Below are 25,460 nucleotides of genomic sequence, written 5' to 3'. Positions count from 1 at the left end.
TGTTCGCAGGCGTTTGCCTGACCGCAGCAGCTGGAACAGGCTGTTGTTGCGGACGACACAGTGGTGGTGGGGCTGATCTCTGACAACTAGGAGAAGGCCTACCGGGAGGAGGTTGAGGTACTGGAACGCTGGTGCCAGGACAACAGCCTGCTCCTGAACATTGGTAAAACCAAGGAGCTGATTGTGGATTTTAGGAGAACACAGCAGGGGACACACACACCACTGAGGATAAACGGGGCTACCGTGGACAGGGTGAGCAGCTTCAAGTACCTGGGTGTCCATATCTCAGAGGAACATCACTGCCTGGTATGGAAACAGCACGGCACAGGACAAGAAGGCCCTACAGAGAGAGTGGTATGCTCAGCTGAGCGTACTACGGGTATTGCACTACCACCCCTGCAGGTCCTATATAACAAGAGGTGCAAATCCAGAGCCTGCAGAATAATGAAAGACCCTCACCACCCCAACAACAGCCTGTTCAAGCTGCTGCGGTCAGGCAAACGCCTGCGAACACCAGCAACTAGGACAGAGAGACTTCGGCTCAGCTTCTTCCCCCAGGCCATCAGAGTCTTGAACACTGAACTCTCCACACACAAGCACACATGAGCACACACACAACACAGACACTGTACACGCTCACACACTAGCAGCCACTTTAACATGAACACACACACACACATGCTGCACACGCTCACACTTATGGTCACTTTACACAATGAAAGGTCACTTTAAAAACAAGAACGGGAGTGGTTCTTGTATAGTAAATAGATGGATAGCAAGCTAGCATAAGGACGCATAGTATAACTAGAGATTGTATAGTATAGCATTGTATAGCAGTGTACATAAGACCCAGTGCCTCATCCGTAGCTAACAGTGTATTGCACTATCACATGACCTAGCATGTCTTACCATGCTTTTGTAAAACTCATGTACATATACCTGATGTCTTACTCTTATTACTTGTATTATTGCACAAATGTCGCATTCTCATCCTATCAGATTCTTATTATTGTATTATGCACAATCGTTGCAGGCAAAAAACCCTGCATTTCACTGTATACTTGTATGCCGTGACAAATAAAACTCTTGACTTGACTTGATGGAGACCAAAGACCTGGATACAATACAAGATTTCCTTTGGGAAGGATGAGTACAAATTTGAACATGCTGTAGCTAGGAGCCCAGCTCAAACGTCTGCACTTAGTGTTTTCTTTCCCTCCCACTCTTCTCTCTCTCTCTTTTTCCAGCCCGTGATGGAGACCAAAGACCTGGATACAGCACAAGATTTCCTTTGGGAAGGATGAGTACAAATTTGAACATGCTGTAGGTAGGAGCCCAGCTTAGCCCCTTTCGTGACTGCGATGCAAGCCAGGGGCTTTAATACGCAGTCACTTATTCGACCGTAGTAGCCAGGTTAATGTGCACCATCAAGCACTGCTTAAAAGCGAGCGGTGGGTCCAAAATATATCAGATATAAATGTCAAAGGTACTCACCGTTGCATTAGGGTTTCACACACACACGCGGCGGGGTTTGAAAGCTCGCCGTTGCTAATAAACATTTAAAAATATTTTTTATAAACTGGTCAACACTGCTCAAAACTGCTGTATTTCCATATTTGGCTGCCTGGTGCGCCTGCGCTGTGATCACACTGCATGCGCATCATGCACCCAACGCCGGAAATAATGCAGTTGACCAGTTTATAAAAATTATTTAAAATGTTTATTAGCAACGCCGAGCTTTCAAACCCGCCGCGTGTGTGTGAAACCCTAATGCAACGGTGGGTACCTTTGAAATTTATATCTGATATATTTTGGACCCACTGCTCGCTTTTAAGCAGTGCTTGATGGTGCACATTAACCTGGCTACTACGGTCGAATAAGTGACTGCGTATTAAAGCCCCTGGCTTGCATCGCAGTCACGAAAGGGGCTAGAGCCCAGCTCAAACGTCTGCACTTAGTGTTTTCTTTCTCTCCCACTCTTCTCTCTCTATCTTTTTCCAGCCCGTGATGGGAGACCAAAGACCTGGATACAGCACAAGATTTCCTTTGGGAAGGATGAGTACAAATTTGAACATGCTGTAGCTAGGAGCCCAGCTCAAACGTCTGCACTTAGTGTTTTCTTTCCCTCCCACTCTTCTCTCTCTCTCTCTCTCTTTTTCCAGCCAGTGATGGAGACCAAAGACCTGGATACAGCACACGATTTCCTTTGGGAAGGATGAGTACAAATGTGCAGGCGAGGAATGGCACGATTTATAGTGAAATGCAGTAAAACGCTGTTTGGCGGAGTTTCCTGGGATTACACAGGATCACTCTAAAACTATACTCATATTCACCACGGTATAAATCGGGAATGTATTGATGAAAAAATTATGTTTTTTGCATATTGACCGGAAGAAACTCAATGACAATCGACTATATTATTAGATCCATAGCTATAATATTTAATATAGTTTTAGTACTACAAACACCGGCATGTACCCCCATTTCATTACAGCGCTGGCACACACGGCCATACGCCCACAGCGATCTCTGGCGTCCAATGAGTTACCGTACTTTTCGCACTATAAGCCGCACCTGACTATAAGCCGCAGCAGCTAAATTGAATGATGTGTACATATATAAGCCGCACTGGACTATAAGCCGCAGGTGTTTTAATGTTTAATTACCATATGTAATTAGCATTGGGACACAATACTGTCGCACAAATAACAAGAATTAACTCATTTACAAGTTGTATTAAGTTTAGCAAATAAGGGAACAGATAAATAACATTTCAATGCAGTCAAAAAAGCAATATTTAGATTTTTACATTTTCGGGTTTGGTCACGTCGAGTCACATATAAGCCGCACCGTTATATAAGCCGCAGGGTCGAAAAATGGGGGGAAAAGCCGCGGCTTATAGTCCGAAAAGTACGGTAAATGGAACAGAATAGGGCATGCACTATTAAATGGGACAGAGGGGCATAGTCAATTAGCATTTTTTTTAAGTTTGCATTTTTGTACCTCATTGCCTGTATTTTTACTTCATTGTACATTGTATTTTAGTTGTATATTGTAGTGTTGGGACTTTATTCCTCTTTTTCTTTTATTTTTACTGTATGAGGCACATTCTCAGGGGCTCATACAGAACCAAGCATTTCACTGTAATGTACTTTATACGTGACAAATAAAAGCAAACTTGAACTTGCATAGTTACAACTGATACTGTAGTATGGGAGAAGCTGAGCTTTAGGGAATCGGTGGTTCCATGACGTTTACCAGATCCAAGTATGAAATTCTGATCTGTAATACCATTCAATTCATCCATTCAAGAATCACTGGGGCCAAAGATCAACTCGTTAACAAATTTATTAAACTGAACATGCTACACATAAATCCACCAAAAGAAAAAGGTATAAAAAGGACAAACAAAAACAAAAAAAACCTAAAAACAAACAAGACTGACATAGTTGATATGAACGCTACCCTCAGGTCCATTATAGACACTTGCATCGTCTTGTAGTTTACCATTATGGAGTTGAAATGTACTCCCGTGCGCGGCACGTCCGTGGAGGAATACAACCGCTGTTCCATAGCACACTCTCTACAGTGCACAACTTCACTCATGTCACGTTGCGAAAGAGCATTATTTTACAGTAAACATACTGTATGAAGGATCTTAGAAGCATACTATAGGACCCCCACCCCTAAGCTATTCATATACCACAATCTGGAAAGGTGTAAGGCCGAAGCTACATGGAGCATGTTCGCGGTGCGACACATCTACTTATAGAGTGAAGTTAAGAGAATACTTCCATTACAATGGATGGAAGTAGCTACACCGGTCATGAAAGCTTCCAGCGGCTGATCTCTAATTATGCGCGAGTGGTCTATTTTTCCTCTACGCATGACAACCTAGTTAAAACTACATAGAAATGCATTCAAAACAGTATTAAAAAAACATATTTAAAAAAAGGTGCTGTAAGTGCTATGTATTTTTTTGTCAAAATAAGTGTTAAGTAGCTCTATATTCCGACAGCCATCACTGATAGTTTGGTGGTGTTTGGTGAGTAACATGGGTCTCCCGGTCCCTCCGCTCTGCAGTAAGCAGAAAATCTATCTTTTGGGATCCCATTCCCACATTATCCAATCAGGAGAGAACTCCACAAAGTGGGATGTGATTAGCAGGAAAAACATGACAGCTTGCTCGTAAACCTTATTTTTCCACTTCAACGGTTCACTAAATATGGTTCGGACAACATTTTAGGCGAGAAATAGGACATGCAATTGCTGGATCTTTAATTCATATTCGCATCGTTTTGAATTACAGTTTTGACAGTTTGATCTGAATTTTGTGAGCAAGGCGCGACAACTGCTGTGTGGTATAGGGTATCTTGCACTCGTAAACATTCTCTTTTTCCACCTAAACGGTTCACTAAAAATACTAACATTTAGGTGAGAAATAGGATATGTAATAAAGACCTTGCACGGAATGTTTATGTAGTTCTTTATCCCTGTACGGCTGCCTGTAAAAACTGGGAACCACTTTCAAAAGAAAATGCCTAATTTCTGTGCAGTGGTAGAGTAAGCAAAACATTGGACTCGTTTACAATATCCAGTAATAAATTATGTTTTTGTTGATATATTTCTCATATCAACACATAGCAACTGTTGTCTCTTCCATTGGCATGTACAAAACAATGGTGGCTATGTCACAGGCCATGCTGGAAGAAAGACCAGATCTTAATTCATATTTGATCTGCAACTAAGTTTTACAGGAAATTAGCCAAAATGCCAATATCACTTACAGCACCTTTAAATTCATTAAATGAAAACGCTCCCGGCTTCATTGTACCAGGCAACACATTATGCACGTCATAATTTTTCTTCATAATATGGAGCCAAGCCCCTGTATCCACAATGAAAACTATACATCCTTATACAACCGAGCTTTGAAAATGGATGCAAACCCAAGAGATGGTATCATTGTTAGGATATTGAAAACTAGGATAAGCTCAGACAGATGTTGATAAGCTCTGACAAAATATGAAATTACCATTGAAAAGTGTATGCCTGTTGCTCTACAACAACGCTGCTTGCATGCAACAGGTGTAGCTGGTAAAAAAAAAAGAAAATCCCCTATGTGCTCCGACCTGCTTCTGTGTCTCACCACGTACGTACCCCATGAAGCCCCAGTGTAAGGCAGGTATGCTGTAATAAAAACCACGACTACACAAACTCTAGAGTGACATAGTCCATGTGGAACCAATGAGGTCACTGCCACAGGCCTGATGGTGAGGCCTAGGAGTTTCCCATCATGGTCATTCCAAGTTCAGTTCCTGATTCTGGACAAGCTTCCAGCCGAGCCAGCCTGCTCTGCTCCAAGGCGATGGCCTCAGCCGAGTGTTTGCATTTCTCTGATCCACACTGACAGGTAAAATATTTGCTCTTGATGTCCCAGAAGCGATCTCCGTAGTCAAACCTGATGAAACAAAGAAATAATAACATACTGAGCATACAGTCATAGTCCACTGAAGTAATGTAGTTCTATGCATACCGTAAGGAAGGAGGGAGCGGAGAAAGGAAGGAATAATGCAAATATGGTCTTCTATGGGTAAAGCATGGCACTAATACTGACAAGATTCAGGGTTAGAAAGTCAACTTCACTTGCCGGGTCTCAAAAAGCCTAGGAGAACAGTCATTCCAGTACGGAGGTTCAGTAAATCTTAAATTTATGATGCTTGAATAGGAATCTTTTGGGTACCCCTTCAGTACCCTTAACTCATTCAGCGCCAGGGGTCGCTGTCTACCTTCTGGGTAGAACGCCATCGCTGTAAGTCAATGGGGAGACTGCGAAACTTGCGAGTGCTTAAAATATATTTTATATTATAGCTATGGATCTAATAACACCGTCGATTGTCAGTGAGTTGCTTCTGGTCAACATGCAAAAAACAGATTGTTTTTTCATCTGTACATTTCCGTTTTATACCGTTTTGAATATGATTATAGTTTGGGTGATTCTTAGTAATCCCAGGAAAAGACGCGCTAATAGCCCTTTAGTGAAATCCACTTATCACGTTGTCATTTTTCGCCTGATTATGGAATCTTCCTGAAATCAACGCTAGATTATCGTTATTCCTATATCCTTCCTCATGCAAGAATGCCACCAACGGGAAACAGCACAACAGTCCACACAGACAGCTTCGATCGCGGGAGAAAAAAAAATCAGATCAATGCAAGATTTGATATATAGTGTTCTTACCTTGTCTCTGATGTAATGCAAAAAAAATAATCCAATTATCTGATCGCCATTCCAAATACTGGTCGCGGAGGTTTGTCCCACGTTGTCCGGCATTGCATATGAACGAGGGGGGGGCAGCCTCGTAGATGTATCGTTGTAAAAGCTCGTCCTGCCGGAGTATTTAAACCCCGCCCGCACGGCTCAGCTCGTCCCAGAAAACAAACTACATTGTTTCAAATGGAGTGCAATACCGGCTGGATGGCGTAGGCGGTGGTATTTGCCCTTTGCGAGCTCAGACCCATTCCCAATGATAACATCAGGCTGGATGGATGAAAAATGTATGGATATAGCTAATAAAAGAAATAACGATTAAAACCCGACTTTTCTCGTGATTGACGCTGAATGAGTTAAGATTGCCGGATGTCTACCGACTTTCAAGGGTTTATTGAGTATGCTTAGCATGGTTTCTTTAAAAAAGTAGATTTATACTTTACTTATTATACTTTATACTTTACAAGAAATGGGCGTGACTTCACCGATATACTCTACAAAACAACCAAGGAAGCGGCCCGATTTTAAACCCCCATGCTGCCAATGTCAGCTGCCAATGTGTTGTGTCCGACTGTCTGACAGAAACGGCCACTGTGGTCACGCATGCTACTGTAACAAAAACGCGGCCCCGTTAAATGGGGGTGGAGACAGGAACTAACATTAGTGGAACCGGCGGGGCTGATCTCCGTACAAAGAGTGCACTCGCAAGAAAATATACATAGAAGGTCCGGGGGAAAGGAAAGCTTCATCGAGGCGCCAACTCACCCTAGCTCCTGTCCCGTGAAGATGTCCCGGGAGCTGAAGAAGGCGATGCGGGGGAACCGCAGGTCCTGGTGCAGCATGAATACACGCACAGGGATGAGGTTGGGGTCACACAGGTGGTTGATGAACCGGCTGATGTTACCGTAGTAACGGGCGTCTATACAGTACACTTCCCCGTCCTTGAGGCAGAGAAAGAGCCGGGTGGTTAGACAAGAGCACAGTGTCTCGCTGGTGCTCAGTATTCTTTCAAGATGTCGATACCCTAGTGGTAGCCTGTTCTAGCAGCCATCATAACTTATGTAATACCTATATTTGTGTTAATTCCTCATCCTGACGGGTTTTACACTGAACAGTGAACACTGAACTCTCCACTCACAAGTACACATGAGGACACACACACACACATGCTGCCACCGCTCTAAACAATCACTTTAAACAAAATGTCACTTTAAACTAAATGGAAAAGTCACTTGAAAGGAATGAGGAATATAAAAGTCACTTTAAGGAAAGAACAGATGTGGTTCTTGTATAGTATAGTTTAGAATAGATATAGTAAGCATAACATAATGACAGAGTTAAAATTGTATATTGTATTGTACATAGGAACCAGTGCCTTCTCAGGAATTTAGCATGTCTATTTTTATCATGCAGATCTTATGTCTTACCTGTTTTTTTTCTGTCTATTTTATTATTGTATTATTGCACAATCGATGCAGGCATGACCACCCGCATTTCACTGTATGCCCTGGTATGTATGTGACAAATAAACCTCTTGATTCTTGATTCTTTAATCCGTCTATGGCTTGAGAAATTGAGAAATTATTGAGAGGAGAAGCGTAAGAGTTCACCTTGTTGTCCAGGTCAAAGAGGTAGGAGTCGTCTTCTCTGACATCCGCTTCTGCGTCAGAGATTAGCTCTCCTACATATCTGCAGAGAGAGAGGGAACTCAGACTTCACAAACGACTGTCAAATATAACTGTAAAAATATAAATTATATCAAAAGATAACAGAAAGGAAACCCCTCAAAACAAAATACTTAATTTAGTAGAGCCTTTGGAGCAAACGTGTCAGTATTACTTATTGGCAACAGCAACTCTGCACGTAGTCAGCCGGCAGCCAAAACAGAGCCATCCTCAAACCATTTTCAGTTTAAAAAGAATTGGCCTGGGATTGATAATATAATTTGTATGTTGTGAATACGAGCAGTGTTGCTATTCCCAGTCAGCTCTACTGACACATCCATATTCACCCCAAGGTGCTACTAAATTACATATAAATTGTTTGTGGCGACAGTGCGACACCTTCCTTTAATAAGCAGCAAGATGAGACAGACATGCAGACAGATGTACAGACATATAGACACATATAGACACACACTCGCAGATAAAGCTGCCTTGGGGAATGTCCTGTAGGGCCCGTACGCCCCAACCCATCTTCTCTGTTCTGTACAGCTGGAGACGGACTCTGTAGGGCAGAAGAGAGAAAAGTATATAAAAGTATTTGAAAAAAAACTGCAAGAAGCAAATCGATACCTGGTGGTTAAGAGTATAGGTCTATCGATTTTTTTTTTTAACATTTATTATGAAAGACATGGCCCATCTGTCAATGCTGCGATTTGGACTAACCCTTTCGCTGCCACACTACCAAATTGTTAACCATTTCACTGCGACAATACAGAAGGTTAACCCTTTCACTGCCACACGACAAAGGGTTAACCCTTTCACAACCACACTACAGAAGGTTAACCATTTCACTACCACACTCAGTCGTAAAAAAGGCGAAGCAGCGCCTCTACCACCTGAGACAGTTAAGGAAGTTCAGAGTATCGGCGAAGATACTCCAGTCCTTCTACTCCGGAGCTGTAGAGAGCATCTTGACTGGAAACATCACTGCCTGGTATGGAAACAGCACGGCACAGGACAAGAAGGCCCTACAGAGAGTGGTACGCTCAGCCGAGCGTACTACGGGTATTGCACTACCACCCCTGCAGGTCCTATATAACAAGAGGTGCAAATCCAGAGCCTGCAGAATAATGAAAGACCCTCACCACCCCAACAACAGCCTGTTCAAGCTGCTGCGGTCAGGCAAACGCCTGCGAACACCAGTAACTAGGACAGAGAGACTTCGGCTCAGCTTCTTCCCCCAGGCCATCAGAGCCTTGAACACTGAACTCTCCACACACAAGCACACATGAGCACACACACAACACACACACTGTACACACTCACACACTAGCAGCCACTTTAACATGAGCACACACACACTCATGCTGCACACGCTCACACTTATGGTCACTTCACAAAAGGAAAGGTCACTTTAAAAATAGTATAGTATAACTTGAGATTGTATAATAGTGTACATAAAGACCCAGTGCCTCATCCGTAGCTAACAGTGTATTGCACTATCACAGGACCTAGCATGTCTTACCATGCTCTGTAAAAACTCATGTACATATACCGATATGCCCTACTTTGATTACTTGTATTATTGCACAATGTCGTTCTATTGGAGTCTTATTATATTATTATTATTATTATTGTATTATGCACAATCGTTGCGGGCAAGACCCCCCGCATTTCACTGTATACTTGTATGCCGTGACAAATAAAACTCTTGACTTGACACTACAGACAGTTAACCCTTTCACTACCGGTTAACCGTCTGTAGTGTGGTAGTGAAAGGTTAACCTTCTGTAGTGTGGTAGTGAAAGGGTTAAGCATATTTCGACAGCAGTGCCTTCAGTAGGTTGTAATAGATATTGTACTTCTTACTTGATGCCCGCCTGCACAACTCTGTTCTTGCATGTCCGGTAGCAGCCACACGCCAGGTTACATTCAAATATGAGGGGAGGTTCAATCTTGTTGAATTCCTGCAACAACCTCTGGTCCTGGTGACAGAAGTAACACAAATGGTAAGTAGGGCTGGAGTGGAGGCATCCTTAGTCCACTAGTGGTCATACCATCTTAACACATCTTGCGCCAAAAACGAGTTTACTTGTTATTGCCCGCCAATCGAATAACGCCAACAACGAGTTTACTTGTTTTTATGATAGTTATTTCCTTTATTCGCTATTGGCATTCATAATTCATCCAGGAAGGCTCCGGGAGCCAGCTGGACCCCGTCTGATATTTCAACGCCTCAATACCGCCGCCTGGTGGATTTCGGGCGAGTTGCACTCCACTCTAAACCGGATGTGGCACTCTGTGCATCGGGGAAAATCCTCCGGCAGAGATATCTTGTTACGTGGATCAAGCCAAACACTCGAGTGCATTTGATCGCTTTCGAGACGCAAGAATCAATATGCTTTCGCCGTTTATTGCGTCATACAAACGGAAAATGGATCTAGCAGATCGACGTCAAATAATTTGAATTATTTTTCTCCAGACGCATTGGCCACAGGTAAGAGAAATCCAACGTTAATTCCAGCTCGATTGTCCATTTATTTCATTGCAATCTATCCAATCAACGTATGGTGTCGTACTAAAGAAAGCCGTTAGTGACAATCAAGGAATCATAAACGACCCCCCCCCCCTTTTTCTTCATGCATGATGGAGCATAATGTATAGCGATCATATGCATTTGAATTTTTTAATATAGCGTGTATAGGAACGAAACGCCAATCGATTATGTATAATACGCGCCGGGGCCTATAACGCGCGTTCTAGGAATTACTGCTATACACTCTAAAAACATACTTATATTAATCACGACGGTACTAACACGACAATGTATCAATGGAAAAATATAACGTTCCCACATCTGGAACGATAGATAACCGATGTTGAATGGGCCATAGTAATGTCGATATAGCAATAATATTTTAAAAGTTATAGCCCTGCAAAAAAGGTGAGCCACTCCATAGGGTTACAGCACTGGCAGAGAGTGGTATAAGATGGGCATACTGCGTGGCGCAGAATGTGTTAAGATCAATTATTAGTTGGTTTAATCAACAAATCTGTCAAATTTGATCTCAAACCATGCCGTTTTCTTCATCCTCCAATGACAACCATTGCTTCCCTCAGACAAACTGTGCGACAGTTGTGATAGGAGGATCGAGATAAAAAAGGGCAGTGTTTGAGATAGGTCAATTGTGTTTCCCTCATTTACTGTCCTTCTGTGGATGAACGCAGTCATCCCTCTACAGTCATGTCGTATTTATGAATTATTATTGTGATGTGCTTATAATTGTCCAGTAATTACTAATGATGAGTAACTCATCCAGCATGAATAAAAAGATGCATAAAAAACAAATAATTGACAAAAAATATTAGTTGACTGAAACCCTAACAACTGATTAGTTGACTCAATTTACTAAGAGGGGCAGACCTCAAGATAATTGAGACTCTAGTAATTAAGGTAATTGAGACTTCAGCAAAAGGTAATTGTGACTTCAGTAAAAGGTAATTGAGACTTTTGGGCTATAACTTCACTTTCTTAGTAGCCTGGGCTAAAAATCTGATTTCTGGAGGAAATTCTAAAAACCATCAGTTTACTAACATAATGTGGCTTGGAAAACAACTCTTTCATTTACCTTGTCATACCAACAGCGGATGCTGAGCTGTCCACACAGACAGTTACTGGAAGAGCAGTCGTCTGTGCAGCTGCAGTGCTGAGGGAAGTTAGTAAATGGATTTTTATCACACAACAGACAATATATCATAGTCTCTACTATTGTGTATGAGTCATTATATCACACGACAGACAATATATATATATTTTTTTAAATAAATTTTGTTCTCACTTTTTATGTACTTTTGTTCCCATCCAAATTTAGTCGTTATGCCAATTCCCTTCCTGGTCGTTGCGCGCATTGTCCCACTGTCGGCCTAGGGAGGGTGTAGAACTACCACACGCCTCCTCCGATACATGTGGAGTCAGCCAGCCGCTTCTTTTCACCGACAGCGAGGAGTTTCACTGGGAAAACGTAACGCGTGTGGAGGTTCATGCTATTTCCCCCCGATCCCCTCCCTGCTGAACAGGCCGACCAGTAGGAACTTCTAGGAAGCGCAGTTTAAAACGACCAGGACACATACCCCGCCGGCTTCCCACCCGCTAACACTGCCAATTGTGTTAGTAGGGACGACTGACCAAACCGGAGGTACCGCTGACAGCTGGATTCGATCCCAGTCTCTGTGGTGGTAGGCGAGTGCATTCTCCACTGCGCTACCCAGCCGCACCCAAATGTATCGATTCTAAGTGGTCCGCACACGGCGAGCGATCGACGTCGCCTGGCGATGCGATCGTCTGTCGCTCAACGACAATCGCCTGGCCCCCCACACCAGAGCCGACCGTTCAGGTATATTAAGCTATATGTGTCGCTCTGTCTAGCTGGGGGTGTGGTTACTTGTTTCCCCCCGGAGGGAGATATAGGAGGACGGACCGGATGTTAGGTTGTCGTGAAGCGAGCGTATTAGCAGGTAGCTGTGTTGTGCATTACGAGGGAATATTAACCTGTAAAACCCATATTGAGCTGGAATTAAACCACCATATACGAATACAACCTCTCCTCATTCTTCCTGACATTACTGCATGCCTGATCGCTACAATACGTTCACTAGGCACCAATTGGACAAGTATTATGCACCTGCTGAGAGAGGATGTTTTTTCACTGAAGACGCTAACTGTTCTGTTCTCAACCATCATTTCTTTGGACAATAAACCTTATAAACTACATCAGCTGCAGCCTGGACATTAAACTCTGTCAACACGGTCCCACAACTTCTTTTGTTACCCGAGTATAAAAACACTAGTAGGTGCATCGTGGCGCATTGTTAATTTATTAGTTAATGACAAGCGGCCACTATAGCTTCTCCAACTAACGTTATTTATTTAAATTGTTCCTGTTAATAATAATTAACATAAGTAGCATGGTAATAATACATAGGTTATTGATCAATGAATGTATTGATACATTAATGGTGTACAAATGATACACCAGTAGAACTTCTGTACTACTTCTACTGTAGAAGTCATGTAATTTCCTCATTGTCCTTCCTGTGTTGCCTGCCGTCGCCTCAAAAAATAGGATCGAGGCGATTTTTTGCCAGGCGACAGAAATTGATGCGCGACCGTCGCTTCAAAATCTCCTGCAGTGTGGGTTGTCTCATTCATAACAATGGAGGCGATAGAATTCTGTCGGTCGCCTCGCTTAAAAAAAATCTGTCGCCTGGCAAAAATCGCCCGCCGTGTGCGGACCACTTAAGATGCATCGTGATGCGGACGTGGACGATTCAGCATCAATGCAGTGACAGAACATAATCGATTATTAAAATAAATGTTTTCTTTTACTCTCTTTTATGTTATTTTACAATGTAGCGCTTTGGGATTTGTTCCACAACTATAAAGCGCCCTACAAATGAAATATATTATTATTTATTGTATTATTAAAGCTAGTGCTCTGGTCATGCATCCACTCATAGAAAATACAGCATCAGGCTATTCTAAAAGTATTGATACTAATATTAATAAAAAGAGTATTGAACCGTTTTTAACAGCTGGGTATCGAGATACCTTTCTAGTATCTGTATCATGCAACACTAGTAAAGACATTTATTTTGACATTCTGATTTAAGAACTTTCTAAATAAAAGTTAATTTATCTGACTGCTTGTAAAATTGAGGATGTAATATATTATTGAGCTGCATCATAATCGAATCGTGAGGCCAGTGAAGATTCACAGCTCTACAATATATCAGTGTCTACTACTGTGAATGAGTCACAGAGAGAGAGCAAGAGAGAGAGAAAGAGAGAGATGCCATGTCTGAAAAGCCCAGAAGTACTGTCTTTTTAGTATGGAGATTCGGTAGTTTAAACTTTGACCCCTGCAGTACCCTTAGAATTGCCGGATGTCTACACTTACGGGTTCTAGTGAGTGAGTATGATTAGCATGGTTTCTTTCAGGGAGTGGATTCATATTTGACTCCCAAAAATGACAATAAATGGCATGACTTCACTGACGAACTCTACAACAAAAACAATCATGGAAGTGGCCACTTGAACAATGTATTAACAAGTAGATTAACTGTTTACTTTTGTCTGTTCATCACAAATGATGCAACAACCAATGAAGTTAGATGTTGCATATTGCTACCGTTGACATCAAAAACATGATATTTTTCCATGACACAGGCGTGATAAAAACAGAACTTCCCTACTGCACAGTAGTTTCTAAAAGCAACTAAAAGCAAAGAGTGTGGGTAGTACGGTTAGTAGCTTCTGTCTGACTGTCATTACTGAGGGTAGTAGGGTTAGTAGCTTCTGTCTGATTGTGTCGTTACTGAGGGTAGTACGGTTAGTAGCTTCTGTATGACTGTCATTACTGAGGGTAGTATGGTTAGTAGCTTCTGTCTGACTGTCATTACTGAGGGTAGTAGGGTTAGTAGCTTCTGTCTGACTGTCATTACTGAGGGTAGTAGGGTTAGTAGCTTCTGTCTGATTGTGTCGGTACTGAGGGCAGTAGGGTTAGTAGCTTCTGTCTGATTGTGTCGGTACTGAGGGCAGTAGGGAGCTCTGGGAGAGTCATCAAAGAGAAGCCGCCTATTCTCGGTCCTCGCATGGTGTAACGAACTTCCAACCACAGTTAGGACAGCCGAAAACCGTCGACTAAAAACACACTTCTTCAATAAATATCTGAAATGAAGACACTGCAGCACCCAAGTTCCAGCACTGTTTGATGAACATTGTTACTCGGCTGTAAGAGTTGTACCCTTCCTGCTGACTTGTCGTACAGAACTAAATTACAAAATGTAAAATGTAGTAGCTTCTGTCTGATTGTGTCGGTACTGAGGACTTTCCAGACACGGCCAGTGTGTGAGAAGAGGGGCAGAGCAGGCGACAGACCGACCGACAGAGACGGGTGTGTGTTTTACCTGGAGGTGTGTGATGTTGCGGTCTATGTTCATGGCAGAGGTCTCGCAGTTCTCCGACACGTACTTGTAGTCTGAGGAGCAGCCCTCGTCGTCCACCGCGTTCACACAGGGGATGGGCACGTTCTCGTAGCCCTGCGCTACATCACTGGGAGAGCAGGGGGAGAGGGTTCCAGAATGTTCAGTCCAAAAACAAGAGGGGGGGGGGAAGGTACTATGCCCGTGAGCCACCACTAGGGGCAGAGTGGCTAACCGTGAGTGAATGACTGAACGTGTGAGTGACAGCGTGAGTAGGTGACATTGCCAGTCTATATGAGGTGCTTCACATCTAAAACATACAGACCGGAAGAAGCGTGAACACAAAGGTCTGGTTGGGGAAGCATGTAGTGGTGGGGGGAAAATATCGATACAGTATAGTATCGTGATACTTTGCGTGGCGATACTGTATCGATACAAGGACGGCAAGTATCGATATTTTATTATGGAAAAAAATTAAATGTGTATAACAAGTTGCATTGTTCATTTCAATACCTGTAATAGTACAGTAGTCCACACACACACACACACACACACATTCAGTTAAGTTGGAATATGACTAATACAAACAGTTCAGTTTGTCAGCTACATGATTAGTGTTGAGATGAACAGACTGAAAACTTTATTTTATTAGATAAAACATGTTGACAAAGTGTTACTTTGCAGTTGAAATTTTTTTATAAATCGCAATATATCGCAATATTAATATTGCAATACTCAGCATATCGCAATATATTTTCAATCACAATACCATCGTATCTTGACTTAAGTATCGTGATAATATCGTATCGTGAGGCCTCTGGTCATTCCCATCCCTAGAAGCATGTCACCGCAGCATACGTGGTGTATATACCGACCTGCAGATGATTCTCTCTGTCCGAAGCATGCGATTGGCCAGTCCCCGACGCAGCTTCCTGTTGATCTGGAGCGCCACCCAGACCGGTGTGTCGGCTCGCGCCAGGGTGAGGGGCGTGTCTCCCTCTCTGTTCATGACGTCGACGTCGGCCCCTCTGGAGAGGAACAGCCTGTGTATCGGGTGGTGGCATAAAGGGGCCGTCAGCGTGTGTCGCCCAGACACTACTACACTGAGCAGAGGCACACAGTGAAGCACATATGCAAGTCATATGAATGGTGAATGGACCGCATTCATGTAGATCTTTTGTAGAGTCTGGCAGCCATGGCGAGGTGTAGTGATGCACTGATCCGATATTGATATCGGATATCGGCCCCGATATCACTAAAATAGCTGGATCGGGTATTGAAAAAATATATATATATCGTTTATTTGTAATTTTTTTATAATATAATAATAAATAAAATAATAAATAACAATTCAGTACATTTATATCTGTGTTAATTTGTTACATTTAGTTTCACCAAGTTAGGAAAGTAATGTTTTAGGTCAAGCCTGATGTTGCCTTGCACAAAAGAATGATCCCAGTCTCTTCCACACAGTCAGTGAGGCATACAGTTTATTAATTGAACAATGGGTATTCACATTTAGTCATTTAGCTGACGCTTTTATCCAAAGCGACAAGTTCTGTATGACAAGTCATCAGGAAGGGTACAACTCTATCAGCTGAGTAACAATGTTCATCAAAGTGTTGGTTAGTATATTAGACAGTGCATGACAGTAAGGTTAGTTAGATTATTTTTTATTATTTCAGATAATGGTATCGGATTGGTACTCGGTATCGACCGATACCCAAAGCCAGGTATCGGTATCGGGACTGAAAAAGTGGGATCGTTGCATCCCTAGCGAGGCGCCAACCAGCTCGTCGGAGCAGTTAGGGCGGCATGGTGGCACAGTGGTTAGCACTGCTGCCTCACAGCAAGAAGGTCCTGGGTTCGAACCCCAGCAGGGGGCCTTTCTGTGTGGAGTTTGCATGTTCTCCCTGTGTTTGCGTGGGTTTCCTCTGGGTACTCCAGTTTCCTCCCACACCATAAATACATGCATGTTAGGCAGGGACTACAGATGAAAACTAGCTCATTAGCTAATTCTGGCACATTTACATTGATGTGGAAACTGAAGATGTTGATTAACAGTTTGAGTGCCAGCCATTAACATTGGAAACCCTGTTGAATGCCAGCACCCACTTCAATGATAGCGTTGTGAACGCATAATCTCTCTCTTAAATTATTATGTGTCTAATCTGCCTGTCGTTTATCAATGACTTGTTTGCAGTCAACATTGTCGAAACGGATTGTTTTTTTATCGGTTCATTTCTGTTTTATAGCGCTTTGAAAAGCCCTTGTTTTCAAGGAAAATATATAGATTCCGTGATAAGCGGCATTTACTGGAATATTCTAGCATACACAAAAACGTCATTTTTCGACCTATTTATGAATCGTTTTCAAATAAACGCTAGATTATAGATAGTATATGTGTACTTATGCACGCTATAGAGGCGGGCTGAAAAATCGATTCTCTCATTTCCTCATCAGGAATCACCGCACACACACACACATGCATAGGGCAAAAGCTTATATCTATGTGAAAATAGCTCTGATTATCCTAAGACTGGTAAAATAAATTCCTTACCTGAGATCAGATGTTATCCAAAAAGATTATTCCAATTCCTGATCGCCATTCCAAATATCGATCACGCTTATTGATTACAGTGTTGGTACTGTAAATACATAATCCACGCTGTTCTGATGGCCGGCGATCACTTGGTCTCTTCAGTTGGCTTGACGGAAAAGTTAAATGAGCAAACTGACCACTCCCTCTGCATCAGTCTAAAGTAATGGGGTGCAGTTACACAGGGAGAGACGATAGGGGGCGGTATCTTCCCAATTGAGCTCAGAGAGACTCTGCAGCACTAACCCGAGGCTCGATTGATGAAATATGAATTCAAATCGCCAATAAAAAAAAAAAGGCAAACAAACGCTATATAGCGTCAGGGGCACTCAAAGGTCGGCATGAACTAACGACAAAAAGCGTCCGTGGCACTCAATGTGTTAATGTGCACTGTCCCTGGGTAAAAAATTAACTATGCAGTTCAAAAATAAAGTTATAAAAAAATATATAATAATAATAATAAACTATGTGCTTGTTAAGTGTACTTGCTCGAGGACACTTCGATGTGATGTCAGGAGGAGCCAGAATCTCACCGGGAACCTTTGTCCTCGCCACAGCCATATATCAGTTATATGCAGTCCCTTGCCTTCAACCCCCCCCCCCCCCCCCCCCCCCCCCCACCCATAACCCCCCCCTCCAACCGATTGATGTCTGTTCCTGTCGCTCAGTCTTTTTTGTGTGTTATCTCATGCTGTTTTCCCCCTGTTTCCCCCATGGTCTCATGTTCCTTTTTTGTTTCTTTGTTTTTACTATAACTACTGTCAGCGACTTCGGGTCATTGAGAATCGCTATATAAATCTTCTTCTTCTTTTTCTTTCGGCTTTTCCCGTCAGGGGTCGCCACAGCGGATCATCCGTTTTTTCTATATTTCCGCCATATTCATCGCCATATGGTACTGTTGACAACGAAAAGGTCTTTCTTATCCGACCACATTAAACCAAGTAAAATTTTGTGACATATCCAGCTCAGGTGTTGGGAGAAAACGATATAAACAGACATGTAAAGCACTGGAGCAGGGGTGCCAGAACACAGAGATCTAGGAAATACAGTAGAATATGAGAGTGTGCGCGAAGAGTATTGACAGAGACGTCGATCAAATGACCAGTTCAAATCAATACGAGTGATGAGAAATTAATCTATGGACCAAAAGCTCACCTATTTTGAATAACTGCAACTATTTTGGATGAATTGAATTAAACCAAAACCCAAAACGGACTGCAGAGTCACGGTGCATCATGTGACATCACATGACCCTTGACACGTTGAAGGAACCACTCACGTGACACACTCTTGGAAGCCCTCTCTGGCGGCGATGTGAAGGGGCGTGTCTCCGTGCACATTCACTGAGGCGAGGGAGCAGCCGGCGTTCAACACCAGCTCAGCTATATTTGCACACCCTGCAAACGACGCCCAGTGGATACACACATTCATCTCCTAGAGAGAGAAGAGAAGGAGAGAAAAGAGGGGAGAGAGAGGAGAGATGAAGGGATATTAGATGGATAAGAAGTATCGAGTCACGTGGAAGACTTTTTTGTATCTTTTTTTATCATAATTCCAATCCAGATTTGAGATCTTTCAAGCAATGACAGAATTAAAAGGAAGTTACCAATATTTCAACATGGAACTTTGGGGTAACTGACCTTGTCCTTGATGGTAACATCAGCTCCTCTGTTCAGCAATGCTCTGATGATCTCTAAGTGTTTGTGCTCCGCGGCCCAGATGATGGGCGTCCAGCCACCAGTGTCCTGGGACAGGGGACACCACGGAAAACAATTAGACCCCAGTACCCCGCCACCCCAGTCTTTCCTTGGCACACCGATATGATTCGGCCTAGTCTAGAACTTGAAACTTACGAATTTACAAAGTTCACTTTAATGAATTTATGTCTGTGAAAATGGTCATAAAACTCATACTATTTAGCTACTTTTAGAGTAACGCCTCTGCAGAATATATATTGAACTAACACTATATCCCATATTGATGATCATTAGTATCAGTGGGTTACTATTTCAGTGTAAGAAAAGTAGTAGAACACGCTCACCTCACTAGACTTGACACTGGGTGCTGTAACCTCTGATATCATACATAAAAATAGGGAAACAATGTCCAGGCACGCACTCCAGGTTTTTCCAAATTTATTGGCAAGCCATTCTGAAGAAGGTGTGTTCACACCAAAACGTCATGATATGATTTCAGGCTGCCAATAAATTTGGAAAAACCTGGAGTGCGTGCCTGGACATTGTTTCCCTATTTTTATATTACTATTTCAGTGTCCCATGATTTGGGGATTTAGCCGTGGCTACAACACAGATAGTAGCAAGCTGGCAGAATATGTTTTAACGATGCCTGGGTTCCAGATTAAGACTTTCTCTTAGGGGTGGACGGTATAAACGGTATACGGTATAAACAGTATGAATTTGCGCTACGGTATGGATTTTGACTATACCTTCATACCTTGTGACCGGTAGACTAGAGCAGCTAGTCACAGCAGTAGCAATGACGTTAACGTTACTTGACGATTCACTCAACGTTTGCAGTTGTCGTTGCTAGTGTTTAATTGTACTGAGTTTTTCTCCACTTGCTCACGGACCTTGCCATATAGTTTGGGCCTTTCAATTTGGCTAAGGAGGCTGAGAGGAGACTTGGTTTAGCGCAGCAACGGGCTAACGTTATATTAACGAGGCTTGACAACAGAGGTTCAAAGATAACTTCACATTTATTGGCTATTCGTTTCTTTATATCGCTTTATCCATCGGGCTGCTCTCGTTTCCAACTCTGTGTGTTGACAATGACATCCTGGTGTGACATCATCAACTACGGCAACTTAGGACGCTCAAACCTCAAACTCAAACCTATTACATCACACTCTCTCTCTACGTTGTCAAACATGTACACTAAAGTTAAGTTATGTTGGAGTTTTATTGTGTTTGAGTTGTTTGAGGGAAAGAAACCTCCTGTCCTGCAGTAGTTTTTATTTTCACTTTGTGCCGCTTGATTTTATTGTATTTCATGAAAAAGGTGTTTTTTAGAGATGGAAGTAACTTCAGAAAAGGTTTTGCATTTTTCTATTGCAGTTTTGCACAATAAATGTTCTTAAAATACCTCTGTACTATGTGAAATATGTCCTAGTAATACAAGAGTACAGTAATAGCTGCCAGTGTTTTACCCCTTCAGAAGCATTTATATAGACATTTTAAGATAAATTAATATACCGTGATATATACCGTTACCGTCTATGCTTCAAATTATACCGTCATATAAATTTTAGACCATACCGTCCAGCCATAAAGTTTTGGTCCTGGGGCTGATACAGATTTTATTTGTTTGATAGTAGATAATAATAATAATAATAATAATAATAATAATAATAATAATAATAATAATAATAATAATAATAATAATAATAATAATAATAATAATAATAATAATAAAATAATAATAATAATAATAAATAAAATAAAATCAGTTTATTTTGTTAGATACATTTGTTGATTTAAAATAATAATATCAATAATCAAATCTTACCTGGGCGTTTATATCAACCTGACCCGTCTCCAGCAGCATGTTGACTATCTCCAGATTCCCCAGCTTGGCAGCATGGTGGAGGCCCGTATAACCATCATCCTCCTGGGGTCAGAGAAGAGAGACAGTAGTAGGTAAAGGGGTGTATAATGTAATGTATAATTGTTTTGATGGTATAACATCAAATTTGACGGGACAAATTACAATGTACTTGTAATGCAACTGTAAAGGTGCCATTTCATTCAAAATTGTCCATTTTCTTTTTGAATGCTGGATGTTTTATATATATATATATATATATATATATATATATATATATTGTAGACATTGGTATAGTAAAAACACATACTTGCATACATGCATGGATCTATATCTGTACATATCCTACTCTTACTAGTTACGCTGCTGACCATTATTATGACTACGACCATACTGTCCTTATACCTGTATCACTGTACATATTATACTACAACTCTGTACATACATCTGATTAGCACTACACTCAGTAGTACTCATTTGTATATTTTGTACCCAGTTTATATTTATATTATATTTACATTGTATATTGCACTTTACTGCTACATTTGCACTCTGGTTGGATGCCAAACTTATTTTCATTGTAGTGTTCTTGTGCTGTATAATGACAATACATTTGAATCTAATACCTTCATATTCGCTAGACCTCCCAGCTCTCATTTTCATTTCAACGTCACTGATAGCGTCTTAACGTGGCGTTTCACTTTTGTAGACCTTTGTTTTTCAGCAGTCTTACCTCCATCTTAGTGTTTCTACAAGTAAGCTAGCGACCACTGCTGGGTCTGCTGTCCAACGGCAACGCTGCTGTTGCTCCTGGTTGTCGGGCTCCCCTAATCACTTCCACTAATTTTGGGGGCATAGTTTAAACATCATACTTCTGAGGTACAAACAAACTACAAACCGGGAGCCGGTCAACCGGGAGGAAGGGTGGTGTTGACAACAGACAACAGGGGCAGCAGTGGGCGTTGCTTAAGTGTAGATGCACTTAAGATGTCGCTGAGGACAAAACATGTTAAGTCACTTTAAGATTTGGTGATACGAGAAGTGCAACACTCCTTCAAGACCAGACATACATATTAGGGATTGGCATGAGTAATCCACTACTCGAGTACTCGCCATTTCAACTGAACTCGAGTGGTTTTTGAGGGTGCTTGAAAAAACTGCAATAAAAAAAAAAAAAAAAAGATTTTATATATTTTTGGTTACCACCAAAAGTGCCTGTTTGTGCCAATGAAACAGAAATCTCGCTCTGAAATGCCGCAAGGTGTGAGTTTGTTGCAGGAAGCTGTAAGCTGTGGAGTATGGATAGTACACACATTACCACTAAAGGTTTATTAGCTTAGCGTTATCCAAAACATAAAAACAGCGGTTTGTGTTTATGCATTCCAAAATTCAACCATCAACATGTAGCCCACTTTGTGTAGCGTTCATAGACTATTGATATGGACATGCCGTTCCATGAGTGGAGAGGCCTGCTGCAGACAGTGGAGGTCATTATTACAAATGGTAACTGACTGTTTTGACAACGCATTAAGCATCAGGTGCATTGTTATGTCCGCGGAGACAGACATAATAAAAAGTGTGTGTGTTTCTGCGTAATATCGTGTTATTACTGATTTAAGCTGCATTCTAAAAATAGATTAATTCGAGTAATTCATGAGTACTAAATCTGGGGAAACATTACTCCTGCCCATCCCCAATACATGTATCTTCATGAATTACAATTATATAATATACAATATGTACTGCAGCAAATCATCCTCCACTGACAAGAGTAATTTCTTCAAATACTATAATACAATTCTAATCTTGTAATGGAATTTGAACATAATACTTCATGTCTTATATGGATATATAATTATTACATCTGAACATATTTGTCTCACAGACACTCACAGTATGATAAACTGAGGCGCCGCTCTGGACCAGGTAGCGAGCCACCTCCACGTGGTTGTTGACGATGGCATCTAAAAGAGGGGTCCTCTGGGCCTTGTCTTGAGCGTCCACTTTAGCGCCTGCCTGAAAAGTACCCAAAACATGTCAAAATGCAATCTTTTGGTTAACTCTCGTGCAAAACACTACTAAGAGAGAGAGACTAGAGAAAAAGAGTTCTAAAGAATGTTACGGACAAATTCAGCACAGACTAATTATGACTAGATATTGAACATATTGAATTGATTATAGAGTTATAAGTGGTGTGTTTTCTTGAGGAAATAACCAATAAAAAAATGTCTAGACTTTCACAGAAAGGTAAAGAAACAATATACATTGTATGTTATGGCAATAACATTGAGGTTTGTTCGACCCGTGAGATATAATCACGATTTTCGCGTCAATATTTTTTTTTTCATGAAGGCGGCTGGGTGGCGTAGCGGGTCACCAATGCAAGAGACTCCGGTCTCGACTTCCCGAGTCAGTGTTGCCTCCGGCTTGGGCCAGTCGTCATACTATCTCAATTGGCAGAGGTAGCGGGTGAAAAGTCGATGGGTTGGACGTTGTGGACAGCGACTCCTACAGGTCGGTTGGGTGACGCCTGTACAGCAGAGACAGGAAGTATCGGGGCCACGCGTTACTCCTCGCCACTGAGAGTCCGCGCTGTCTGGTGAAAAGATGCAACAGGCTGCCTCCTCGTGTACCGGAGGGGACACGTGATGCAAGGCTTCCATCATCCCTACGACCGACCAGTGGGAGGCATAGTCTAGCAACATTCAAGACAGGGGAGGGGAGAATTGGCTATATGAAATCGGGATGGGAGAAAAATAGAAATAAAGAGAAAAGTGGATTAAAAAAAAATATATTTTTTATTTTTCACGTCAAGCGGCTGCAGCTGGGTAGTTTAGTTTCATGAAATTCCGCTAATAACACTTAAAATCACTGGGAAACAAACGTAGTGCTGAAAATAGTGCGTAGTGCTTTGACTGCCATTTTGATAGGGTTAGGGTCTTTACTCTTAGCTACATTTGAAAAAGAAAATATGACATCAATGACGGTACCGGCCAATCGGGCTTGAGAGGTTAACATCATGAAAGATAGATCATGCGAGTGTATCCGTGGTCTTTGGAATTGCCTGAAAGAGTTTTTCTAGCTATTAGCCGCCTGAAAAGCTAATATAATACTGAAGTCAGCGCCCACTGTCCTCTAACGCAGGGGTTCTCAAACTTTTTCATACCGCGACTCCATTTAATTTAGGAAATTTTTTGGAGACCCCACACATAACCCTTTGGGTGCCGTTCACGTAGTTCTACGTTTCTGCCGCCTGATGGTTGAGTGCCGGAAACGTAGAACAACGTTTTTCTCACGGTATTTATTTTATTCGCTATTGCCATTCATAATTCAGCCGGGCACCTTGTGCATACTGTTCTGAGTGTGTCTGAGTGGCAGACGGTCTTATACCACCCTCTAACGCCTTCGGCCGCTATTACACTCTATTAGAAACGGTGTAGTTTCTTTTCTCTACCGAGCTGCGGCGTGGGGGCGGGTCCTAAACACTGGCAAAACACACGCATGTAGGGATGGCTTGGCCAACTGACCTCGCCCGCCCGTTCATGTGCAATGCCCAATAACGTCGGAGACAGGATCGCTGTGGATAACTGGAATGGCGATCAGATAATTGGATAATTTTTTTTGCATTACATCAGAGACCAGGTAAGGACTATATATCCAATCTTGCGTTGATCTGATATTTTTTTCTACCGCGATTGAAGCTGTGTGTGTGCGGTTTACCGTTGGTGGCAAGAGGGGAGGGGCGGTCTAAACCACATTTCATGCGTGCATGAGGAAGGATAATAATGATAATCTAGCATTGATTTCAGGAAGATTCGATGATCAGGCGAAAAATTACAATGTGATAAGTGAATTACACAAAAACGCTATTATCGCGTCTTTTTCCTGGAATTACTCAGAAGCACCCAAACTATATTCATATTCAAAATGGTATAAAACGGAAATGTACGTATGAAAAAAAGTATCTGTTTTTTGCACGTTGACTGGAAGCAACTCACTGACAATCGACAGCGTTATTAGACCCATAGCTATAATATAAAATATAGGTTTAGCTCTACAAACTACAACTACATTTACATGGGGTTAATGGACGGCAAGGCCAGATGCACTTCCCGGAAGGGGCGTGGCACTCAATGTGTTAATGTATCGCGTAATTTCAACGTGGAATTAAGGAATATCAAAATAAAAGCACACGTTGTTAAACTTGATCATGCATATTTATTAGAACATTTTATTACAGCATTATATTATCAATTCACATTTATAAAACAAGGCATCTTTAGCCAAAATATGTTGCCAGAACATAATTTTTCGTATTGCTTATCATTATTATAATTTTTTTACTTGCCAATGCATCACCTACCCGTGACCCCACTTTGGGTCG

General features: G+C 41.9%; 1 protein-coding gene across 6 annotated transcripts in view; it reads right to left on the bottom strand.

The window, feature by feature from the left end:
• Positions 1 to 3,332: 3,332 nt before the first annotated feature.
• ehmt2 (euchromatic histone-lysine N-methyltransferase 2) overlaps positions 3,333 to 25,460 on the bottom strand; it is a 58,393-nt gene continuing 36,265 nt past the window's right edge. For 4 of the 6 annotated variants that reach the window (XM_084313240.1, XM_084313242.1, XM_084313241.1 and 1 more), the window contains 12 exons: positions 22,970 to 23,092; positions 21,041 to 21,142; positions 19,156 to 19,260; positions 18,795 to 18,949; positions 15,792 to 15,959; positions 14,902 to 15,046; positions 11,565 to 11,642; positions 9,805 to 9,920; positions 8,411 to 8,497; positions 7,882 to 7,960; positions 7,037 to 7,212; positions 3,333 to 5,461 (listed from right to left, as the gene is read on the bottom strand). In XM_084313240.1, coding sequence (XP_084169366.1) covers positions 5,281 to 5,461; positions 7,037 to 7,212; positions 7,882 to 7,960; positions 8,411 to 8,497; positions 9,805 to 9,920; positions 11,565 to 11,642; positions 14,902 to 15,046; positions 15,792 to 15,959; positions 18,795 to 18,949; positions 19,156 to 19,260; positions 21,041 to 21,142; positions 22,970 to 23,092 — 1,515 coding nt within the window. In that variant the 3' untranslated portion in view covers positions 3,333 to 5,280. Of the gene's footprint in view, positions 5,462 to 7,036; positions 7,213 to 7,881; positions 7,961 to 8,408; positions 8,498 to 9,804; positions 9,921 to 11,564; positions 11,643 to 14,901; positions 15,047 to 15,791; positions 15,960 to 18,794; positions 18,950 to 19,155; positions 19,261 to 21,040; positions 21,143 to 22,969; positions 23,093 to 25,460 lie in introns of those variants that run through there. The other 2 variants (XR_014619606.1, XM_084313244.1) reach the window with 2 other exon arrangements.

Source organism: Notolepis coatsorum (assembly GCF_963971535.1).
Source record: "Notolepis coatsorum genome assembly, chromosome: 4".
Taxonomy (NCBI): domain Eukaryota; kingdom Metazoa; phylum Chordata; class Actinopteri; order Aulopiformes; family Paralepididae; genus Notolepis; species Notolepis coatsorum.
The sequence above is the reverse complement of the archived record's forward strand: the minus strand, read 5'-3'. Positions and strand labels throughout refer to the sequence as shown.